The following is a 20,116-nucleotide window of genomic DNA, read 5'->3' as shown; positions in this document are numbered from 1 at the left end:
GACCTTTTACCTAAATATCATTTTTTACTAATACTCATATTTTAAAAATTGAAACCAAATGTTATTAAAAAGGATCTTCTCAGCCAGACATGGTAGCACATGCCTATAGTCCCAGCTACTTGAGAGGCTGAGGCACAATGAGCACTTGAGCCCAGGAGTTCAAGGCCAACCTGAGCAACATAGCAAGACTCTCTTTTAAAAAAATAATAACATAAATACATTCTCTAAATTACATAAGGAAAAAGATTGTAAGTAAAAAATTGCTTATAGTGATTGTCTTTATGTGAAAAAATTTTGGATATTTCTTTTTCACCTCTCCAGGTTTCTTTGTAATGATTTATATTTGTTTATAATACCAGTAACCAATTTATTTTGAAAGTAGTGCTCCTGATTTAAGTAAGAATCAGTCCTTGAAATTTTTCTAAAGTTGCCTTATTTAAACTGGTACCTACTGGATTTTTAAAAGGTAAATTACCGTTTTAATATACTATTTAAAGCTGGATATAATTAAAAGTATAATTAGTATTATCTAACACAGATCTCAAAAAATACACTATACATGTGCTCCTTTTTTCAAAGTGAATCTGACCACTTTACTGATATGCTTCTCTAGTCTTTAAGACACTTCAAAATGGAGCCCCAAGTATGTTGAAGTGGGAACTGGGGGGACTTTACTCTTTTGTAGTATTCTTAAATTGCTAAAGATTAAACTTGCTCATGTGGATACTATGTGGAGTCATAACATATAACATATCTTTACTTTGTGATTTTAGTATTTATGGGACCTGAAGAATTACTTGTTCTCTGGTGAGACTTTTCAGATTCGACACAGAAAAGCAGGGAGAAACTGGTAAGATTAAATGATAGCTACATTTATTCAAAGAGTGTACCTTAAATGGCTTTGAAAGGATACTACTGTATTAAGAATTTTTTTCTTCTATCATCAATCTGAAAAAATATCCACTTTATAACTTATTATTTGCAACATTAGTGCAGATACAAACAACCCTCTGTTGAGAGAATTCTGAGAGTGTCTTACCACAGCTCTCTCAGAGCATATTATTTTGCACCTCTTCTGTGAAGCCCGGCAGAATAGCTTCTTGAAAGGTACTCTTTTAAGTAGTACAACTTAGAACAATCTTTTTACAGTTGTGTTTTGTATAAATATCCTGGATATCTACATGGTAACTATAGTACAACCTGATAGTATCAATCTGTCATTGAGGGGAAGGTTTCTTACCTACCGGTCAGGGCTGTTGTCACAGTTATGGGAGGGAAATCAAGTACATATGCATTAAATGTACTATGTATCAAGTACGTAGCATCGTAGTGTGCAAGATTGGATGGTGAATACTTGGTACCCCCAATCCATAAGTCAGAGTATTTTGCTCTTGCTTAAATTACCAAGTGCTTTATGTTTTGATTTTTAAAAAATGTTTTTCTCTTACTTCTGAAAATGAATGTTTTTAAAAGTGATGTTAAGCAATTTCACACAAATAATGGAACATCACATTAATCTGTTTAAAAACTCCTTTGTTAGATATGTATAGTGTTTTCTGGATGGCTTCTCGTGTGCTTCAAAGACCCTCTTATGTTTGCTAGGTTCTCTGTTAATGGAAACTGAAGTTTGTAAGAGTTTTAGGCTAAACGTAAGAGGTAGGTATACCATTGTGTTTTTTTGCTCAGAAATTGTTAGCTACTTCCTCTATTATAAAACAAAGATGACAGAATTACATACTCCGCCTTGTATAATAGCAAATAGACACTTCTATCTTTGTAAAATTTTACAGAGAGCTTATTAGTTCTTGACACTGACAAATTGTTTTCCATGGTTGCAGTGTTACAAGGTACACAAGAGATTTTGACTTTTCATAATTACTACGGTAGAAAAGAAGAATGTTTTGTGGGGCATGTAGTTATAAGGTTTCAGTTCTCTGATAGCTTTATTAAAAAGGGTTCTTTGAGCTTGGGACAAATATTGTCATTTCCTTCCCCTCATCTCTCTTCTGTGGTCCAGCTGTCTCTGTAACAATGCTTGACTATTCTCAGGTGTCTCCAGTAATGCAAAAGGCAAGTATGGGTAGTGAGGGCCGGGTGTGCTTTTTCTAAGAATTTAGCATTTCCTCCAAACCTGTCACCATTTGAACTCTGGCAAAATAAAATCCCTCAAATGGACTCAAGCCATTTTGAGCTTGTCTTTGACTAGAAAGTGAAGCTGAACCTATATTATCATCTTTCTTCAGTAGTGGGAGCAAGTTCCCACTAGCAAGTGGGAGTGAGTTCCACTCAGCCAGGCCTCAGGATCTCCTTAAATGTATTCCTCCAGAGAAAATAAGATAGTTTTCAGGTTCACTCATTGACTCAGGTTGGCCACTCCTTTTCTCTTTGGAAGGAGCATTGAAGAATCTGTAGTAGGGGATAATTGCACTGCAATTTTAATTTTGCTACATACTGAAAAAACTTAGGCACGGCTACTTACCTAAAACATTTCCGCTTTCCTTGAAACAAATCTTTCTGCCTAATATAATAACACTTAATTGACTAAAGCAGAACAGCAGTGTATTTTACTTTGTAAAAAATGGAGTAATAATTTTTCAGTGACATTTGGAGGTACAGATAATCATATAAATTTAAAAACCTGTCTTTACAAAAATACTGCTTGTGCATGTAATGGAACACTTCTTTTGTTTGGGTTTTTGTAGTTTTTTGTTTTTTTGTTTTTTTTTTTTTTTTTAAGCTTAGAATGTCAGGGAAGAGCCCAATAAATTGAAACTCATTTGAGGTCAATTACAATATTTGATTGTTTTTATTTTTTGATTCTTAACCCAGATCCCTCCTTTGAAAAGCACAGATAGAATCATTAAGTTCCAGGAAACCTTTCATGGTGCTCTTGGTTTCTACATTGTATTGCTTTGGACATTTGATAGTTTTGCTTTGGACATTTGATAGTTTTTATTTGCATACTATTCTTTTTTAATGAGATTTTTCAGTAGTATTTCTCAAATTTTAGCCATTCAGCTGAAACAAATCTTATAATGTGACTGCCTCTATACAAATTGACACTATATAAAAGAAACCGAGGTACCAGAGGGTAACATTTACATCAAAAAATAAAAGAAAAAAAATGTTTTCTTTCAGTGAGTTACACCAGTCATCCCAAGAAAAAGAATTATAATTGAAAGGAATGACACTATTGTAAGAAAGAATTTACCACATTATTTTCTATGTGGTTTTAATTTATACTTGACTGAGCAATTAGAAAAGGCTGATTCTAGATACCCTAATCAAACCAATGAATAGACATCTGTACACACACTCACACTAGAGTGTGAAATCACGCTATTCATTTAAAGCCCAAGGATTTAAGCAAGTATTAATTTAGCAATACCTGAGACGTTTTTCAAGAAGTATAATGGTAGCTGTCTTTACTTGTTATTTCTGGAGCAAAAAGGTATAACTGCCTTATACCTGTTTGTTCTTAATGCTGAGTCAACATTATAAACATTTAGGCCCATTTAACAAGTTTATTCGCCGAAATTACTACCTTTGAATAACATTAATACAAATGTAGACTACTTTGAGCATAGGAGACCTTAGATATGAGATCAAAGTGGAAAAAAAGCTCCTGTGGTCCCTAGATAAGAATTTACTTCTGAGTTGTTCTTCACTTTTAAATGCAGAATAAAAATTTTATAAAAGATAATTTTAGAAATGTATCAAATTTGGCTCTCACTGTACTTCAACTCCAGATTTGATTTTAATATACAATCATTGGTTTGACCGTTGCCTATAACAGGGTCATACAGTTGGTATTCGATAAATATATCACAGAGTCCTTTAAAGAATCTCCAAACTCAGATTATCCTAGTGCATATAGAATGTTCAAAAATTGGAATTCCTACAGAACCTATCAATCAATCAGGTTGAGTCTGGAACAGTACCAGAATGAATGAGAAGTACTATTATGTTCTTTTTGATAAGTGGGGAAAAATTAAAAAGCACAAATATGCATTAAAAGCACAAATATTTCTTGTGAATTATCACAACAAATGTCAGTAATAGTTTATAAATATAACTAATGACTCAGTGAATTTACTCACGGAAAGATACTAAAGGAATATATTTAGTAGTTCACAATATCTACAATAGTTAGCAGTCCAAGTAGATGTTTGAGTGACATTCAGTCTCTTACGATAACTTGAAATATTTACATCACAAATCTCAAAATGAAGGCAAGTCAGGCAACTCTCAAGACAGAATTGCACCTATGTGAGAAGGGGAAAGAAATAGTTAAAATTTTAACTATACATATTGTTTTCAGCCTGTGAATGTAGTTTCTAAAAGCAATGAAGATTTCCCTGAATATCACTTTTGTGCCTCAAGCTAGTTCTTATTCCTCTATTAATTTCATTGGTTGCTCACCCCTCCAGAGGTGTTTTCATGTAAGAGTCAGAGTTTCAGGAAAAAAGTCTTGTTTAAACCAAATCTGTTTTTCTCCAAGTGACATATAATTTTTAAGAATATGCACACAATCCCTCATCAATCTCTGAACCACCAAAAAAAAAGTGCTGATTATACATGGGAAAGATTATTTTCTTTTGTATTTAATGCAGTGAATGTGTAGTCAACATTACCATTGAACTAAACATCTGAAATTTGATACAGTGAAACAAACAAGTCATCTGTTAATGGTTACTATTGATACATCTGAGGTTGTAGAATATCAGGCTTACAGACATTTGAGTAGACATTGTCAGCACAGAACATGAAAGTCTCACATAAGGTATAATTGAAAGTTATTTCAAACAGTTATCAATAAACTTTCTGTAGTAACATCATGTTCATGGAACATTATGCTTTTAGCAACAAACAGTGATGGTATGCAGACAGAAGCATGTCATTTTCAACATGATACATTAAATAAAGCATGTTGAGGTCAAAGCCTTTCTGTAGAAAGGGAATTTAATTGACATTCAAGCATAGTATATAAACAGATCAAAATAGTTCTATTATAAGAAATAGTATTTAACAACTTACCTCAAAAATAAAAATACTTTAAAAATCAGCTTCAATGAGATTACATTTATTGTTAAAGAATCTTCCTTTAGAGTGAAATATACATTTCTTTTAGCTTTTCTATAGTTTTTCCAGTATAACCCCCACTTTTACCCCATCCAAGTTTATTATTAATAAAGTAGTGCAAAGCATTGCCTGCTGCAATTTCAACTGAGTGTAATCCCCTACCACGTCAGGGAAGTAAGACATTCTCAACCAACCAAATTATTTTTTCTCCAGAGTTATGCTCCCTTAGTATACCAGGGAGTGAGATACAAAAACTACTTTAAGAGTCTTGGGAATGCAATTTTTAAGTATAGATTCTATGATAATAGTGAAACATTGATAAAGGCAGCCACCACCCCCAAGCAGTTTATTTTACAAAACAGGTTTTCATGCATAATCAAGAATGATTTTTTTTTAAATAAATGAATGTAGTGAAACACTGGCATATCACTTAGCACACTGAATTCTCTACATTAAAATTCACACTAATAACAAAATCATAGTATGAATTAAAGCATTTCAGTAATCTAATGAGAAAGCAGAGGTTTTCTGTGAGAGCACTTGAGTATTAAAATATTTTTAGATGCACAGATACAATCTGACACCAAAAGCGATATGGATATAGTTTCCTAGTATTTTTGATAACTGTACTTACTGGGTTGCTAATTTGCTAACTAACTCTGTATAAATTAAAGTAGTGGTAGGTATAAAAATTCAGATAGGCAATCATTTATAAACTGGCAGTATTTATGTTATGTAGTCCTGTAGAGATTTTAAGGTTTTAGATGGAATGATTGAAATTCTATAAAGAAAAATTTCTAACCTGGGTATTGATTCTCTTGAGGGAGTGAATGAATGTACCTTCACTTATTAGTTTAAAATCAGCCTAAGTCATACCTAAGTAATTTGCACAGGAGTGAATGTCGGGATCTAAAGCCAGAATATATGTTAAATTGAAATGCATCCATTCCATTATTCAGGCTTTGGAATTTCCCTCCCTTTTGAAATGTATAAAACATAGAAAACTGTAATGGATTACTTTTCAGATAAAAAATAGTCACATTAAAAAAAAAACTTTAAAATCAAATTGACATTTACAATTGATGTAGATTTAATCAGAGCACAGGTGAGTATTTAATCCACTTGTAATTAGATAAGAATATATCTTCCAGTGTTATCATTCTTATATTTGTTCTTTCAGTGTGTTATATTATTATCCACAGCTAACAAGGCTTTGACACAGCAGTAGCAAAACCTTTATCAAGTTGAGTCTGTACAATAGAAGTATATTTTCAAAGACATATGCCTTTGTACACTATTTACAAATTCTCTCGATCATGATAAAAAGGCAAAATAAATAAAAAGCAGAAAGAAAGGAAATGCTGCTGAGGCTGAGGGCTTTTTCTTTTATCTTCCCAAACAGATGTTGGTCTCCTCAGTGCTGGGAGCTGGCTAGCCAAGATTGTTTTTCTTTCTTTTATATGGGCTATGAGAAGGATCTGGTTTCAGTTCTTGGTATTGCACCTGTTTAAACAGAGTTCAGAGGAAGACTGGTCAGGTGGCCACTTTCTGGCAAAGAAAGGAAAAGCAAAGGAATGAGAGACTGTGCTGAGGGGAAGAAAGTGCTCACTCTAGAAGCTGTATGGGATCTGCAGCTGAGATACAGAAAGCAATAGAATGACAGAGCAAGAATAAGGGAAATCCTGTTGGAAACTACATGGAGCCCTGATGTGAACTTTAGTAATGGTATTCACTGTCTATAACACATTACATTAAAACTAACCATCTACATCAGTTTTTTAAAGGGCTCATTAATGGTTTTTTACAATTTATCGTGTGTTTGCTTAATACAGTCTTAATCTCCATCCAGCCCACTGTCATGTCATAGCAAATGAAAAAGGTATCACTGTAACCCAGCTTCAGGATTTAAAAAAAAAAAAAAAAAAAAAAACTTTTATTTTGAAAGCTACGCTCCACTCTTCAAAAAGCAGTCAGCTTTCCTCTCCTCACTGATCTCCAAAATCTACTTCTTTAAAACTTACTTGTAATTCTTGCAAATTCTGGAAAGATTTTTTTTTTTCTTAAATGTCCACTGGCATATTTTGCTTTCATCATCTAATATTCCTGTTTCCTCCCCTCAGGTCATACTCCCTGTCACAAACTCCAGCTGAACTAACTTGAAGGAGGAGCTTCCCTGACAGCTGTGGAAGGTTCTTTATGCAACTGCTCTTTCTCCCATTCTCTGTAAGTTCTTCTTGGATAACACCCCAGGTGGGCTAAATTTTTGACTGGTAAAATCTGCTACACAGGCTTTATTAATTTTACTCAGCTCTTCTAAAGCCTTTGAAATTAGAAGGATATAAAAGCTAAAACGCAGTGCCACACTACCTTAAAATAATAGCAATAATAATAACGAAACCTACATACCACTTGTACATCGGAAGGGACTCTGGAAAGGAAGTCAAGTAGTTCATTGTTATCAATTGCATATGGACTCCGAAGCTTTTTTGTAAATTTATTGATGCCTGAAACAAAGTTGGAGTTAAACAAAGCACATTTCTGACAAAAGTGTTGTAGTAATCTGAAGATCTAACTTGTATGCCTTGACTCAATGAATCAATACACCCAGTTTTTTCCCTCTCTTCCTCTTTTTCTCCTTCATTTCTTCCTCCTTCCCAGCTCAGCTGCTTTTTCACTTTGTACCTTAGTAGCTTCTTCCAGGCAGGAAAGGCTTTCTATGTGGGAAATAAAGGAGGTGCCCTGGGGGTTAATTAGCAATATCTTGGGTTTTTTCCCCCTGTGTTACAGTCTACTTAGAAGCCTTGCATTAGTATTTCATTTATGATGAAACTTGCTTTCCAACTTTTTGGGTTAAGATTGTTAAGGCAAGATGTCTAACTTATTTGGTTTCCCCTTTTCCAAAAGATGCACCTTTTTGGAGGTGGGGGTGTGTGCTGCTGTTATGCCAGCTAAATGTTTAGAAGACACATGATGTTTTTTTCAAACCTGAAATGAAAAGATTTGCCCCCAACTTTGTAAAAAAATAAAATAAAATAAACACCTTTACATGAAATCAACAAACTGGTAAAAAGTGAGCCATAAACTAGAGCATCTTGGCTCCTCTTCAGGGAGTTCATGCAGAATAAACTTCTGGAATCTTGATTTTGGTCCATCTCCTCATGTAAGACCTATGTCTTAAATTTCTGGCTAATGTTTCAGCAATCACCTACCACTAAAGGAATACCATTCTTGTTTTATTTTGTTTGATGAAAGAAGAGGCCCAAACACATCCTGCAAAATTACTTTTAAGACAGCTAGTCAGTGAGGGCACTGCAGGTTACACAGCTAGATGTCTGCCCTGGGCTCCAGTTTCTGCAAACCTGGGAGAACAGGGCATTCACCACCACCTATTGCAACAGAGATGACTCCACAAGCCAAGGCAGGTCTGACCCTAGGTAGATTAGAGTTAATAAACTGCCACACATGACATTCTACTCTAATTTTTTCTGTAAAGCAGCATCTGTTTTAACTATCAGGAAGAAATGAAAGATGAATATACAATAGGAAGCAAGAACATAGTGGAAATTATTCTTCCCTTATATAATGAAAGGGCTGTCTAAATTGAATTTCTTTGAATTATAGAAATTAGGAAAGGAAAAAATAATTACCATTTCCCCCACCTCTCACCCAGACTGAAAGGGTAATTATAGTGATAATAAGGGGTAAGAGGGCTTCCTCAATATACAGCAAGTTGGGCCAAAAAGAATAGGGACAAAGTATCTTAAAAGTGGAGGGCTTAGAGTCATCAGACTTGAACTCACTTTATTCCAATATATTTCTTCAAAAACCTTAAAAAGAAAAGAATTTTGCTTTCAGTGTAAGCACATGCTTTCCGAAGCTAAGACTCATTTTGGTTCTTTGCATTTTGTATTTGATTTGTTTTAGCAATCTTAGGTGTATGTGTAAGCAGGTGAGGGGTAAGTAGAGAATTCTTCTTCTACCCAGTCTAGTTTATATATTATTAATGTTATAGTAGATCCTAGAGACTGAAAATTGTTTTCCAAACCAAGAATTTTGTCAGGAAAGAAAAAAAAAAAAAAAGAAGAAGAATGCTGCAACTGACAGTCTCCTAAATGGAGCCCAGGTGCGTAAGAATCGTTGGCATGCAGCATAGTTGCATTAAAAATTAGGACCGAAAAAAATCACCTTTGATGTAGGTCTTTATAGAAACATTCTTGTTTAGTACACATAAAAGGATCTTTTTGTTCCTAAAGAACCTGCAAGTGCCAAGGACCCTTTTCCCGAATGCTAAAGATGACCTCTTAAACCGGCAGCCATGTGTAGTACCATGTTTACATATACTTCCACAAGATAAAATACAACAGCAAAAAAAAAGCATATTTTCCTAAATGCACCATATGGATTGAAATGCCTCTGTTTGTATATAAATGGTGAAAATAAATCAGAGGGATATCTAGACAAAGCTACACTTTGATATATGAAGAATCTGCACAACTAACATGTTTATAGTATGATGAAGCCTAGTGTGCCAGATAAGAAAAAATACATTTTGCAGGTGGACCTAAATCTTTATACTGTTGTGATTTTTTAACTGACCTGTCTCTTTGCATCATGGAGTAGCTTCATGACGATAAATACAGGGAACTGCTGACAGTGTAACTCATCTCTTAAACATAGTTTGTTCTTAGCAGCTAAGACAGTTTGGGGGGAGTGGGGGAGGCTTTACTTACCCCAGACAAGGACAATGTATCTCAGCGGAATGCAGTACAGGACGACTGTGAACACACAGAGGGCTATAATGGCCAGCCAGCTTAAGAATGGGACAGTCCAGTTGAAAGTACTGAATGGAAAATTAACATATCAGCAATCTGAGTAGTTCATACTTTTTTCAAATATTAAAATACATGTGATTCCAACTTGGGACCTAGTTAGTCTGCATTTCTCTCTGGAATAGATTCCAATTGTAATAGGTTATCAGAGGACGCAGGCTAGCCATAATCTGCTCAGTTCCATGAACACAGGGCCCAAGTAAAGAGTCTTGCTGCCAACTCCTCCAGATTGTTCCAGGTGACTTCAGAGTCTAAAGCCATTGTGCTACTTGGGTGACTCCCCACATGAAAGATCTTTATTTTTCTACTGCTAAGACTAGTACCCACCCTTGTTTTCTCTGGCTTTTCAGAGGGGAATGCCCCTGGACCCACCATTCTTCCTTCTATCAACTCTCAGTATTCCCCACGTTGGGAATAAAATGTTGCCAGCAACTCTTCGTAGATGTAACTCTTACATGGTTGTGTAAAAAATCCTCTAAATGTTAGAATTCCTTAGAGGAATACTCACTTGTCCTACCTCAGCTATGTTGCAAATAGAACTGGAAATCAGGAAAGAGGAACAAAACAGTTAGCCTTGCAAAAATTCACCTCTTATTGCCCTTCTTCCCAGAAGTACATAGGTAATTAATAAAATCAGCATTGCGTACTATTCTCTCTCATGTACTCCTTGTTGAAGGACAGCATTCTGGCAAAAGTAATTGGTAACGTAGAGGACTGGGTCAGAGAAGGCTGCAAGGCTCAGTATTGACAACAAGACATGATAACAAATGGAAACGACACCAATGAACAGAAGTAGAAGTTACAAAAAAAAAAAGTACGAGGAGATGGGAAGGAATTTACTGAGATGAAAAGGGAAAAGAAAAATGAAGACAAAGGCAAAAACTATGATGTAAAAATGTTTTTAAAAGTAGAAAATCAGGGAACTGGAACATGGGAAGATTATAATCACTTAAGGCTTTTTGTGTGGAAGCCAGTCTGGTACTTCTTAAGAGTGTGCCAACATTATAAAGAAAATAGAAACACTGTGTAGAGCCTCCAGGGTTGGGCATATAATTATATCACCATTTACAGGCATACCATTGCATTCTTTGAAATTTCTCCTAAATGTTCATCCACTAAAGAGGAACTAACATATCATGTCGTCTGACCCTTTAGCCTGAGAGCCAAGAAGTTAGCAGATTTGTATTCAAAGCCTAGATTCTGTTATGTGGATTTAGCTGAGTCAATCTCTCTAACCCTTTCCCCATTTATAAAATGGGGATAGCTTTTGTTGTGTCAAGGAAGACTGGTTGTGATGGTAACATGTTTATGTGAATCAAGATGAAATTATTAGAACTAATCAACTCAAGGAATCTCATTTATGGCACTTTTTTCTTACGAGACAGTGAGAAGGCCCCTAAGACACTTCAGCAAAACATATTGTTCATGTGGATAAATGTTAGTGTTTTTTATTTCTTCTAATTTCCTGGTATTGTATATTGTACTTACTTGAGGTGAGTTTTTTTTTTTTTTTCAGGGCAATTTTGACCCAATAAAGGTTGATTGCTAAAAAGATTTTCTTCTATACAATGCCTCGGCATAATACTTGGGAATTAGTTGTTCCTTAGCTTTGTGGCATGTAGCTTGCTTTTTGTCTCTCTCTAGGTCAAAATTGTTTCCTAAAATTTTTTTCTACTGAAAGAGTCAATGTTGGATCAATCTGGTTATCCTATTTTCAGTAATCCTTGGGGTCTGGCTTTTCTGTCTTTGTGTTCTTCCTCTTATGTTCAAGAGTGAGCATCTGTAACTCACCAGGTAAAGGATCATGCCTTCCCTTCCTGATGGACACCTGTGCCTCGAGAGAACAGAAGGCTAAGGGGATCTGCTTGCTTTCCTGTGGCTCAGCTCAGAGTCATCCATCACACGACTCCATGTGTGAGGGCACTGGCTCTTCACTCAGAAAACCTTCCTTCTGGGCAGCCCCACTGAAGAACTCCCTGTGTTCTCCTTACTCCTATTGGAAGGATAAATGGCAAAGAATCCCCACCAGTGTAGCTGTTAGAAAAAAAAATAAAATAAAACTGCCCTTCTCTATTTCTACACTCTGCATTATGGAATCTAAATCTAGAATATGATCTTCCCCCAAAAAGGGATGCAATTCAAGAAAGTTCTGGAATGATTATTTAGTAACAAGACGTAATTATAGAGCCCTTTCATTTTGTGCTTAAAGATTGCTTCTGAGTCTGCTTTCTGGGTAGATGCTTTTAATTCCATGTGACCCCAGGAGAATTTCTCTTTTTTAGCATCCAAAAGATCATTTTGCAGGAGAGGTGGCTCCTCCAAGACTCACTGGCTCCTGTGCCATATTCCTGTACCTTAGCATAGGAAGTTCTACAAAACCCAGGTTTTCCCTAGGCTGAACCACTGCCAAGATCTGGTCATATCCCTCAGCTAGTCATGTTTTCCAGCCAAGCATCTGTTCTGAGGCCTTCTACCACCGAGAGTTACAAAGGAGTTTCTTCCTCTCAGGCATTCACTGCCTGATCCATGGTCTTTTGGTATAAATGAGATGTTTCTGTCAGGTATCAGCACACCGTACCCCAGATAAAAGACAACACTCAATGGGGAAATGCCCCAAGTTCAGGGCTTCACACTGTTTCAGTGGATAGCGTGTGGAGGACAGGTAAACATTCTTGGAGATGAGAGGAAGAAGGAGAGAGAAAAGATACGGGAATAGTCTTCAGAAGTCCAAGACTGAATGTTTCCTAAAGGCACATCTGGGAGTGAGATGAGGGCTGTTCTGTCTAATGTAAGAAAGTGGAAACTCAGCACCTACACATGTGGAAATATACAAAATAAAATGCATTATCCCTTACAACATGAAAGGCACCAGATGAATGACTCACACCTTTAGTTTAAATAATTTACTCCTTTCAAATTCTATGTATGCCTGAGGATTCAAATCTGTAGAAAATTTCTGGCTATGAATAACAAACAATGAATAGATACATTATACTAGGAAAATAAAGGTTTGTCCAGAATTTGGCACCCCTTCAATAGACCATTAGCAATCATTATGTAGGCCAATTTTTACATAATTTAGAAGTATGAGGGTCTTAGTATATCTTTTAACTGATAATTGCTGTAAATACACCTTTTTTAAAAAAATATAACATTAGTTTAGATAAAACACATAAGTATATAAGAATGTAAGTTTCTTAATTTTGCATTAGAGCCCCATGAAGCTATATTTATTTTGAAAAGTTAAGGAAAAGGGATTCTGTTTTTATAATTTTAAAAATTGTGTTCATTTTCTAAATGAAAGAGCATTAGTTTATTGATAATTATGGATCTCAGCTATTTAAATACAAACTTGAAAAATTTTTGCAGGGTACCAGAAATATTTTTTTAAAAATTTAGTGTCACTTGATGAAAATATAACTAGACCAATAATAAAATACAGGTGTATCTTAATTACCCGAAGTCCTCATTTAGCTTGGTTTATTTTTTTCCTATCACAATTTCATATTCCGTTTAAGAACAAAGTCTTTCACAGTGAAAAATGTGCTAAAATTTAGGACGGTGTTATTTCTTCAAAGCTACAAGTATGACTTCTTTCCAACCAATATGTTCTAAATTTCAGGAAGGAAATTGACAGAACTTTCATAAAGCCAAAGACTGGCAGAAATAAAGTAAATAATGATGAAACTGAGCAATAGAGCACCCAGAAGGAGTGTCCCCTGCCAAAAAGAATGTGGCATTTCACCCTCCGAGAAACAAATGGACACCTTATCCCACAGAAGACCGGGGCTAACATGTCACCATCACTCACTTCTTTATCCTTTCGCCAAAGGAAGCCACTTCATCTAGGATGTTCTGGACACTGACACATACCTCTTGGATGGCATAGATTTTATTTATAAATCCCTTTTTTTCACTGTCCTAAAATGCAATAAAAAAGAAATTCTGTATGAGTAAAGGTACTCTTCATTGCTTGAATTCTTTGTGTTGTCCCTCTCTTACATTTCTAAACTTCATTTTCGTGTGTGTATAAATGGATAATTGGAACCCATGAAAATATCAGGATTTTAAGGAACATGAGGAGGAAGGGGACCCAGCGTCATGGATTTGTGCTTATAAAGATGGCTGCAAAGCAAGAGCCTCGGGTTCCTTTGCTCTTGCCCTGATGAGCAGAAGAAACATTTTGGGGAGGAAGGTACAAGAGAGAGGGGAGGTCCCAGAATTACCAAATCCAGATTCTACAGTGCTTCTGGATCCACCGAGACACTACTTAGCAGACCCAGTTTCTTGACCCCACCACCCATAAACCCAACTTTTGTTGTGGCTCCATATATTTCAGCAGCAGAGAATGCTGGATGCACGGAGATTTGTGAGCAATGAAAACTACAAAAAAAAAAAAAAAAACACCACCACCACCAAAACCTGGAGTCCACTATGTGGATACTGCTTAGATCATATACAAACTAAGCCTGACCACCTTCTTAAAAATAATAGTCATATATTTTATACAGTAGTATATGCTGGATTAGGTTCTAACTAAACATTTTTTCCCCTTTTGGTGCTTAGTTCATTTTAAAACATACTGAATTTAAGCAAAGCTGGTGTGCTCCAGGTAATAGATGGGTAGAGATTGAGCATTAAAGCACCTAGAGAGTGGTGTGACCCTAGGAGAAATGTGCATATTTTGCAATTTTAGACCCAAAGGAAGAAACAGTGGTGGCCTTTCACAATTGAAAATTCTGCTTAGTAGCCTGGCATCACAGGCACTTGCCTAGGCTGTTTAGTGGAGACCATCCAACCCTGATTCTATGACTCCATTCCTCCATGCCAGCTTGAATATCTATGGAAATGTAGATCCAATTTCATTACTTTAACTTCTTTTGAACACTTGCACACTATGCCAGAACACTTGAGACCTCATGTGGCAGTCAGTGCTTGCTGAAAGCAGCCAGGAAGCTAGAATAATAATGTCATGTTGCACATTTACATACTGACTTTCATTTCAGAAGAGTCTAAAGCACTCTACAGTGTGAACACTTGGCCAGGGCTGGCATCCCGCCACCTCAGAAACTGCGGGTAAGTGAATGACAGATGTGTGTGCCTCCTCCAAGGACAACAGGGTACACTGGGACCAAGGACATGGAGGCCAGTTTTATAACGATCTTTGTTACAGATACCAGTTACTTAGAGCCTTAATTTTAAATTTAATTCACATGGGAGAAATTTGTCTATTATTCATCTTGCTTATGCCAAAATGGGTTGTCAATTAGACAAGAAGCATAAAGCTTAATAACAGTATTGGGAACAGCTAGTTAGCTACTTAGGGTTCCCTACTGTCTTCAGAAGTCACCATTCACTTGTCATGACAGACGTTGGTGCATCAATTTATCTTTCACACTCTCCAGTAAAAAAAAAAGAAAAAAAAAATTCACCTATACAATTGCGCATGTTAGAGTAAAATGAATAACCAGTGGCTTTTTCCTGTTCCTTTCAAAACTACAAAGTTGGTCTGCCCCAACTGTGTGTCCCTTAGTATTCTCATCTCAAGCACCAGCTAAGTTCATTTATGTCTATGAAGCAAAGTACTCATAAATATTTAACCACATACAGAATAAGTCAAACTGGAGTTAAAGCATGCTGGTTGTACAGTGAAAGTCCACTGAGAATGTCTTTCAGCTCAAAATTATGTGAAAAAATATTTCACAGTAACAAAATTATGAAATACCTAGGTAAAACCTCAGCAGGAAATTTACGAAATATATGAAGTTTTTTTTCAGTTGAATATATAGGCTTAATGAAATTTCAAGCAAATCCTAATGTTTAGAGGAGAAAACGGGGAGAATGTAATAGTGTTTCTAAAGCTTGTTGGACACAGAAATAGGTAACTATAGCTAAGAAATTTTACAAAAGAGAAATCATGAGAAGGCATTCAGTGTACCCGGTATTTAATTAAAATGAGATATGGGCATCAAAAGATTGGTATATGATAAGGTGCCATGCACAAAGGAAATAAGTATTGTTATTGGGTAGTTGTGTTAACTGTTTGAGGAAAGTTATGTTAAATCCTACCTAAAATAGACATTCACATCTGAGATAGCCAAAATCTATCTTAATATCTGCCTCAAATAGCCCCAAATACATTCCATATTAACGTTAAGAAGTTAAAAACAATATCTACCATAATCAAGTTGGCTTCATCCCTGGGATTCAAGGCTGATTCAACATACACAAATGAATAATTCATCACATAAACAGAACTAAAGACAAAAACCACATGATTATTTCAATAGACGTGAAAAAGGCCTTCAATAAAATTCAACATCCCTTCAAGTTAAAAACTCAATAAACTAGGTATTGATGGAACATACCTCAAAATAATAAGGGCCATTTATGACAAACCCACAGCCAATATCATACTGAATGGGCAAAAGCTGGAAGCATTTCCCTTAAAATCTGGCACAAGACAAGGATGCCCTCTCTCACCACTCCTATTCAACATAGTATTGGATGTTCTGGTCAGGGCAATCAGGCAAGAGAGAGAAATAAAGGGTATTCACATAGGAACATAGGAAGTCAAACTGTTTCTGTTTGCAGATGACATGATCCTATATCTAGAAAACCCTATTGTCTCAATCCTAAAGCTTAAGCTGATAAGCAACTTCAGCAAAGTCTCAGGATATAAAAATCAATGTGCAAAAATTGCTAGCATTCCTATACAGCAACCATAGACAAGCAGAGAGCCAAATCATGAATGAACTCCCATTCACAATTGCTACAAAGAGAATAAAATACCTAGGAATTCAGGTAACAAGGGAAGGGAAGGACCTCTTCAAGGAGAACTCCAAACCACTGCTCAAGGAAATCAGTGAGGACACAAACAAATGGGAAAATATTCCATGCTCATGGATAGGAAGAATCATTATTGTGAAAATGGCCATACTACCCAAAGTAATTCATAGATTCAATGCTATTCCCAAACTACCATTGACATTCTTCACAAAATTAGAAAAAACTTCTTTAAAATTCATATGGAACCAAAAAAGAGCCCGTATAGCTAAGACAATCCTAAGCAAAAAGAACAAAGCTGGAGGCATCATGCTACCTGACTTCAAACTATATTACAAGGCTACAGTAACCAAAACAGCATGGTACTGGTGCAAAAACAGACACATACACCAACGGAATAGAAAAGAGAAATAAAACCGCACATCTACAATCATCTGATCTTTGACAAACTTGACAAAAACAAGCAATGAGGAAAGGATTCCCTATATAATAAACAGTGCTGGGAAAAACTGGCTAGCCATATGCAGAAAATTGAAACTGGATCCCTTTCTTATAAAAAATTTACTCAAGATGGACTAAAGACTTAGATGTAAAACACAAAACTATAAAAACCCTAGAAGAAAATCTAGACAATACCATTCAGGACATACGGGCAAAGATTTCATGACAAAAATATCTAAAGCGAACATTTTGATTTGGTTGCAATGCAACCAAAGCAAAAATTAACAAATGGGATCTAATTAAACTAAAGAGCTTCTGCACAGCAAAAGAAATCAGAGTGAACAGACAACCCACAGAATGGCAGAAAATTTTTTCAATCACTGACAAAGGTCTAATATCCAGCATCTACAAGAACTTAAATTTACAAGAAAAAAAATCATTAAAAAGTAGGCAAAAGACATGAACAGACACTTCACAAAAGAAGACTTATTATTATTATTTTTTTTGACATGAAGTTTCGCTCTTGTTGCCCAGGCTGCAGTGCAATGGTGCAATCTTGGCTCACTGCAACCTCCGCCTCCCACGTTCAAGCAATTCTTCTGCCTCAGCCTCCCAAGTAGCTGGTATTATGGGCATGTGCCACCACATCTGGCTCATTTTTTGTATTTTTAGTAGAGACAGGGTTTCACCATGTTGGCCAGGCTGGTCTCGAACTCCTGACCCCAGGTGATCCACCTGCCTTGGCCTCCCAAAGTGCTGGGATTATGGGCGTGAGCCTCTGTGCCCAGCCCAAAAGACATTTATGCAGCCAACAAACTTACAGAAAAAAGCTCTACATCAGTGATCATTAGAGAAATGAAAATCCAAACCACAATGAGATACTATCTCATGCCAGTCAGAATGGCTATTATTAAAAAGTCAAGAAACAACAGATGCTGGTGAGGCTATGGAGAAATAGGAATACTTTTACACTGTTGTTGGGACTGTAAACTAGTTCAACCACCGTGGAAGACAGTGTGGTGATTCCTCAAAGACCCAGAACCAGAAATACCGTTTGACCCAGGAATCCCATTCCTTTGGTATATACCCAAAGGAATATAAATTATTATTTTTTTTTTTAATTTTAATAACGTATTTTTATTTAACCTAACACATCCAAAATATTCTCATTTCAACATATAACCAATATATTAATAAAACATGTTACTGATATATTTTGTATGCTGCTTTTTGTTCTCCATCTTCATACTTGGGCATGTGTTTGCACGCTTACATCTCACTTCAGAGTCACTGTGTTTCAAGGGCTCAGTGGTCACATCTGGCTGGCGGCCACTGCACTGGACATTGCAGCTTCGGAAGTGTGTATTAGAGGGCTTGGGAAGAACTGTCTGAGGAAGGTACATTTTGGTGTGGCTTGTAGGATGGGGAGTCAGGAAAAGGGAGGGGAACACACGTTTTAGGCAGAGGGAACAGATTGGGCAAAACCTCCAAAACAAAAGCGTTTGGCATATTTGAGAAGCTAAAAACCATTCTGGGCAATAGGAACAAGGGAGCCACTGTGAGGCTGGAGAGGCAGGCAGAGGTGACGTTCTGAAGAGACTTTGAAACAGTGGTAAGGAGTTTGGATTTGTTCCAAGAAGAATGGGGAGGCACTGTGTTTAACTAGAAAAATGACATGATCAGAATGGCTCTTTTTAGAGAATCGCCTTTACTTTAAAGGGAAGGTAAGCAAGGACACTTTCCTCAGAGGGCAGCAGACAGTAGTGCAAGTGGTTAACCAGAGAGTTCCTATCCCAGAGCTGCCAGTTTCCTCATCTGTGAAATGGGAATAATGGGAGCTCATCAAAGGGTTGTTGTTAGTATTCAATAAGATAACTGATGTGATGCACTCAGCACATAGCATTTGATAAATGCTTGTTCTTATCCTTGCCTGAGCCTGGAATAGTCTCTTATAGGAGAAATCCACAAACCTTCCTTTGTCTTCGGAACATACTTCAAATCTTTGGCTTCCCTGCTAAATTATTTTATTATAAAGATACATGCACATGTAAATTGCAGACTATTCACAAAAGCAAAGACATGGAATCAACCCAAATGACCATCAATGCATAAGTGATAGACTGGATAAAGAAAATGTGGTACATATATACCATGGAATACTATGCAGACATAAAAAGGAACTAGATCATGTCCTTTGCAGGTACATGGATGGAGCTGGAAGCCGTTATCCTCAGCAAACTAATGCAGGAACAGAAAACCAAACACCACATGTTCTCACGTATAAGTGGGAGCTAAACAATGAGAACATATAGACGAAGGGAGGGAAACAACAAACACTGGGATCTGCAAGTGGTGTGCGGGGGGCAGTGTGGGGAGAGAGGGCATCAGGATAAATAGCTAATGCATACAGGGCTTAATACCTAGGTGATGGGTTGATAGGTGCAGCAAACCACCATGACACGTGTTTACCTATGTAACAAACCTGCATGTCCTGTGCATGTGTCCCAGAACTTAAAATATAACTAAAATTTTTGGCTGGGTGCAGTGGCTCACGCCTGTAATCCCAGCACTTTGGGAGGCCGAGACAGGCAGATCACCTGAGGTCAGGTGTTTGAGACCAGCCTCAACGTGGAGAAACCCCGTCTCTACTACAAATACAAAATTAGCCGGGCGTGATGGTGCATGCCTGTAATCCCAGCTACTCAGGAGGCTGAGGCAGGAGAATCACGTGAACCTGGGAGGCAGAGGTTGCGGTGAGCCGAGATCGCGCCATTGCCCTCCAGCCTGGGCAACAAGAGCGAAACTCCGTCTCAAAAAAAAAAAAAAAAAAAAAAATCAAAATTTTTTAAAAAAGTTAAAAGCAAAAATGAATTCTAAAAAGACAATACAGAGAAGTTATTTATTGACCTTGGAATAGGAAAGAACTTTCTAAACGTACAAAAAGTAAAATAAATTACAAAGGAAAATAATTTATAGCA

The 20,116-nt window shown here is 36.5% G+C and overlaps 2 protein-coding genes across 5 annotated transcripts in view; one reads left to right on the top strand and one right to left on the bottom strand.

The window, feature by feature from the left end:
• SLF1 (SMC5-SMC6 complex localization factor 1) overlaps positions 1-13,859 on the top strand; it is a 92,970-nt gene extending 79,111 nt beyond the window's left edge. For both annotated transcript variants that reach the window (XM_058440709.1, XM_032156811.2), the window contains 3 exons: positions 774-850; positions 7,203-7,305; positions 13,534-13,859. The gene's annotated coding sequence lies outside the window, so the exon portion shown is untranslated. The remainder of the gene's footprint in view (positions 1-773; positions 851-7,202; positions 7,306-13,533) is intronic.
• MCTP1 (multiple C2 and transmembrane domain containing 1) overlaps positions 2,618-20,116 on the bottom strand; it is a 591,691-nt gene continuing 574,192 nt past the window's right edge. For 2 of the 3 annotated variants that reach the window (XM_032156816.2, XM_032156817.2), the window contains 4 exons: positions 13,723-13,832; positions 9,813-9,922; positions 7,489-7,586; positions 2,618-6,585 (listed from right to left, as the gene is read on the bottom strand). In XM_032156816.2, the coding sequence (XP_032012707.1) occupies positions 6,514-6,585; positions 7,489-7,586; positions 9,813-9,922; positions 13,723-13,832 (390 nt within the window). In that variant the 3' untranslated portion in view covers positions 2,618-6,513. The remainder of the gene's footprint in view (positions 6,586-7,488; positions 7,587-9,812; positions 9,923-13,722; positions 13,833-20,116) is intronic. The other variant, XM_058440710.1, reaches the window with a different exon arrangement.

The sequence above is a fragment of the Hylobates moloch genome, unplaced genomic scaffold (assembly GCF_009828535.3).
Source record: "Hylobates moloch isolate HMO894 unplaced genomic scaffold, HMol_V3 SCAFFOLD_6, whole genome shotgun sequence".
NCBI lineage: Eukaryota > Metazoa > Chordata > Mammalia > Primates > Hylobatidae > Hylobates > Hylobates moloch.
The sequence above is the reverse complement of the archived record's forward strand: the minus strand, read 5'-3'. Positions and strand labels throughout refer to the sequence as shown.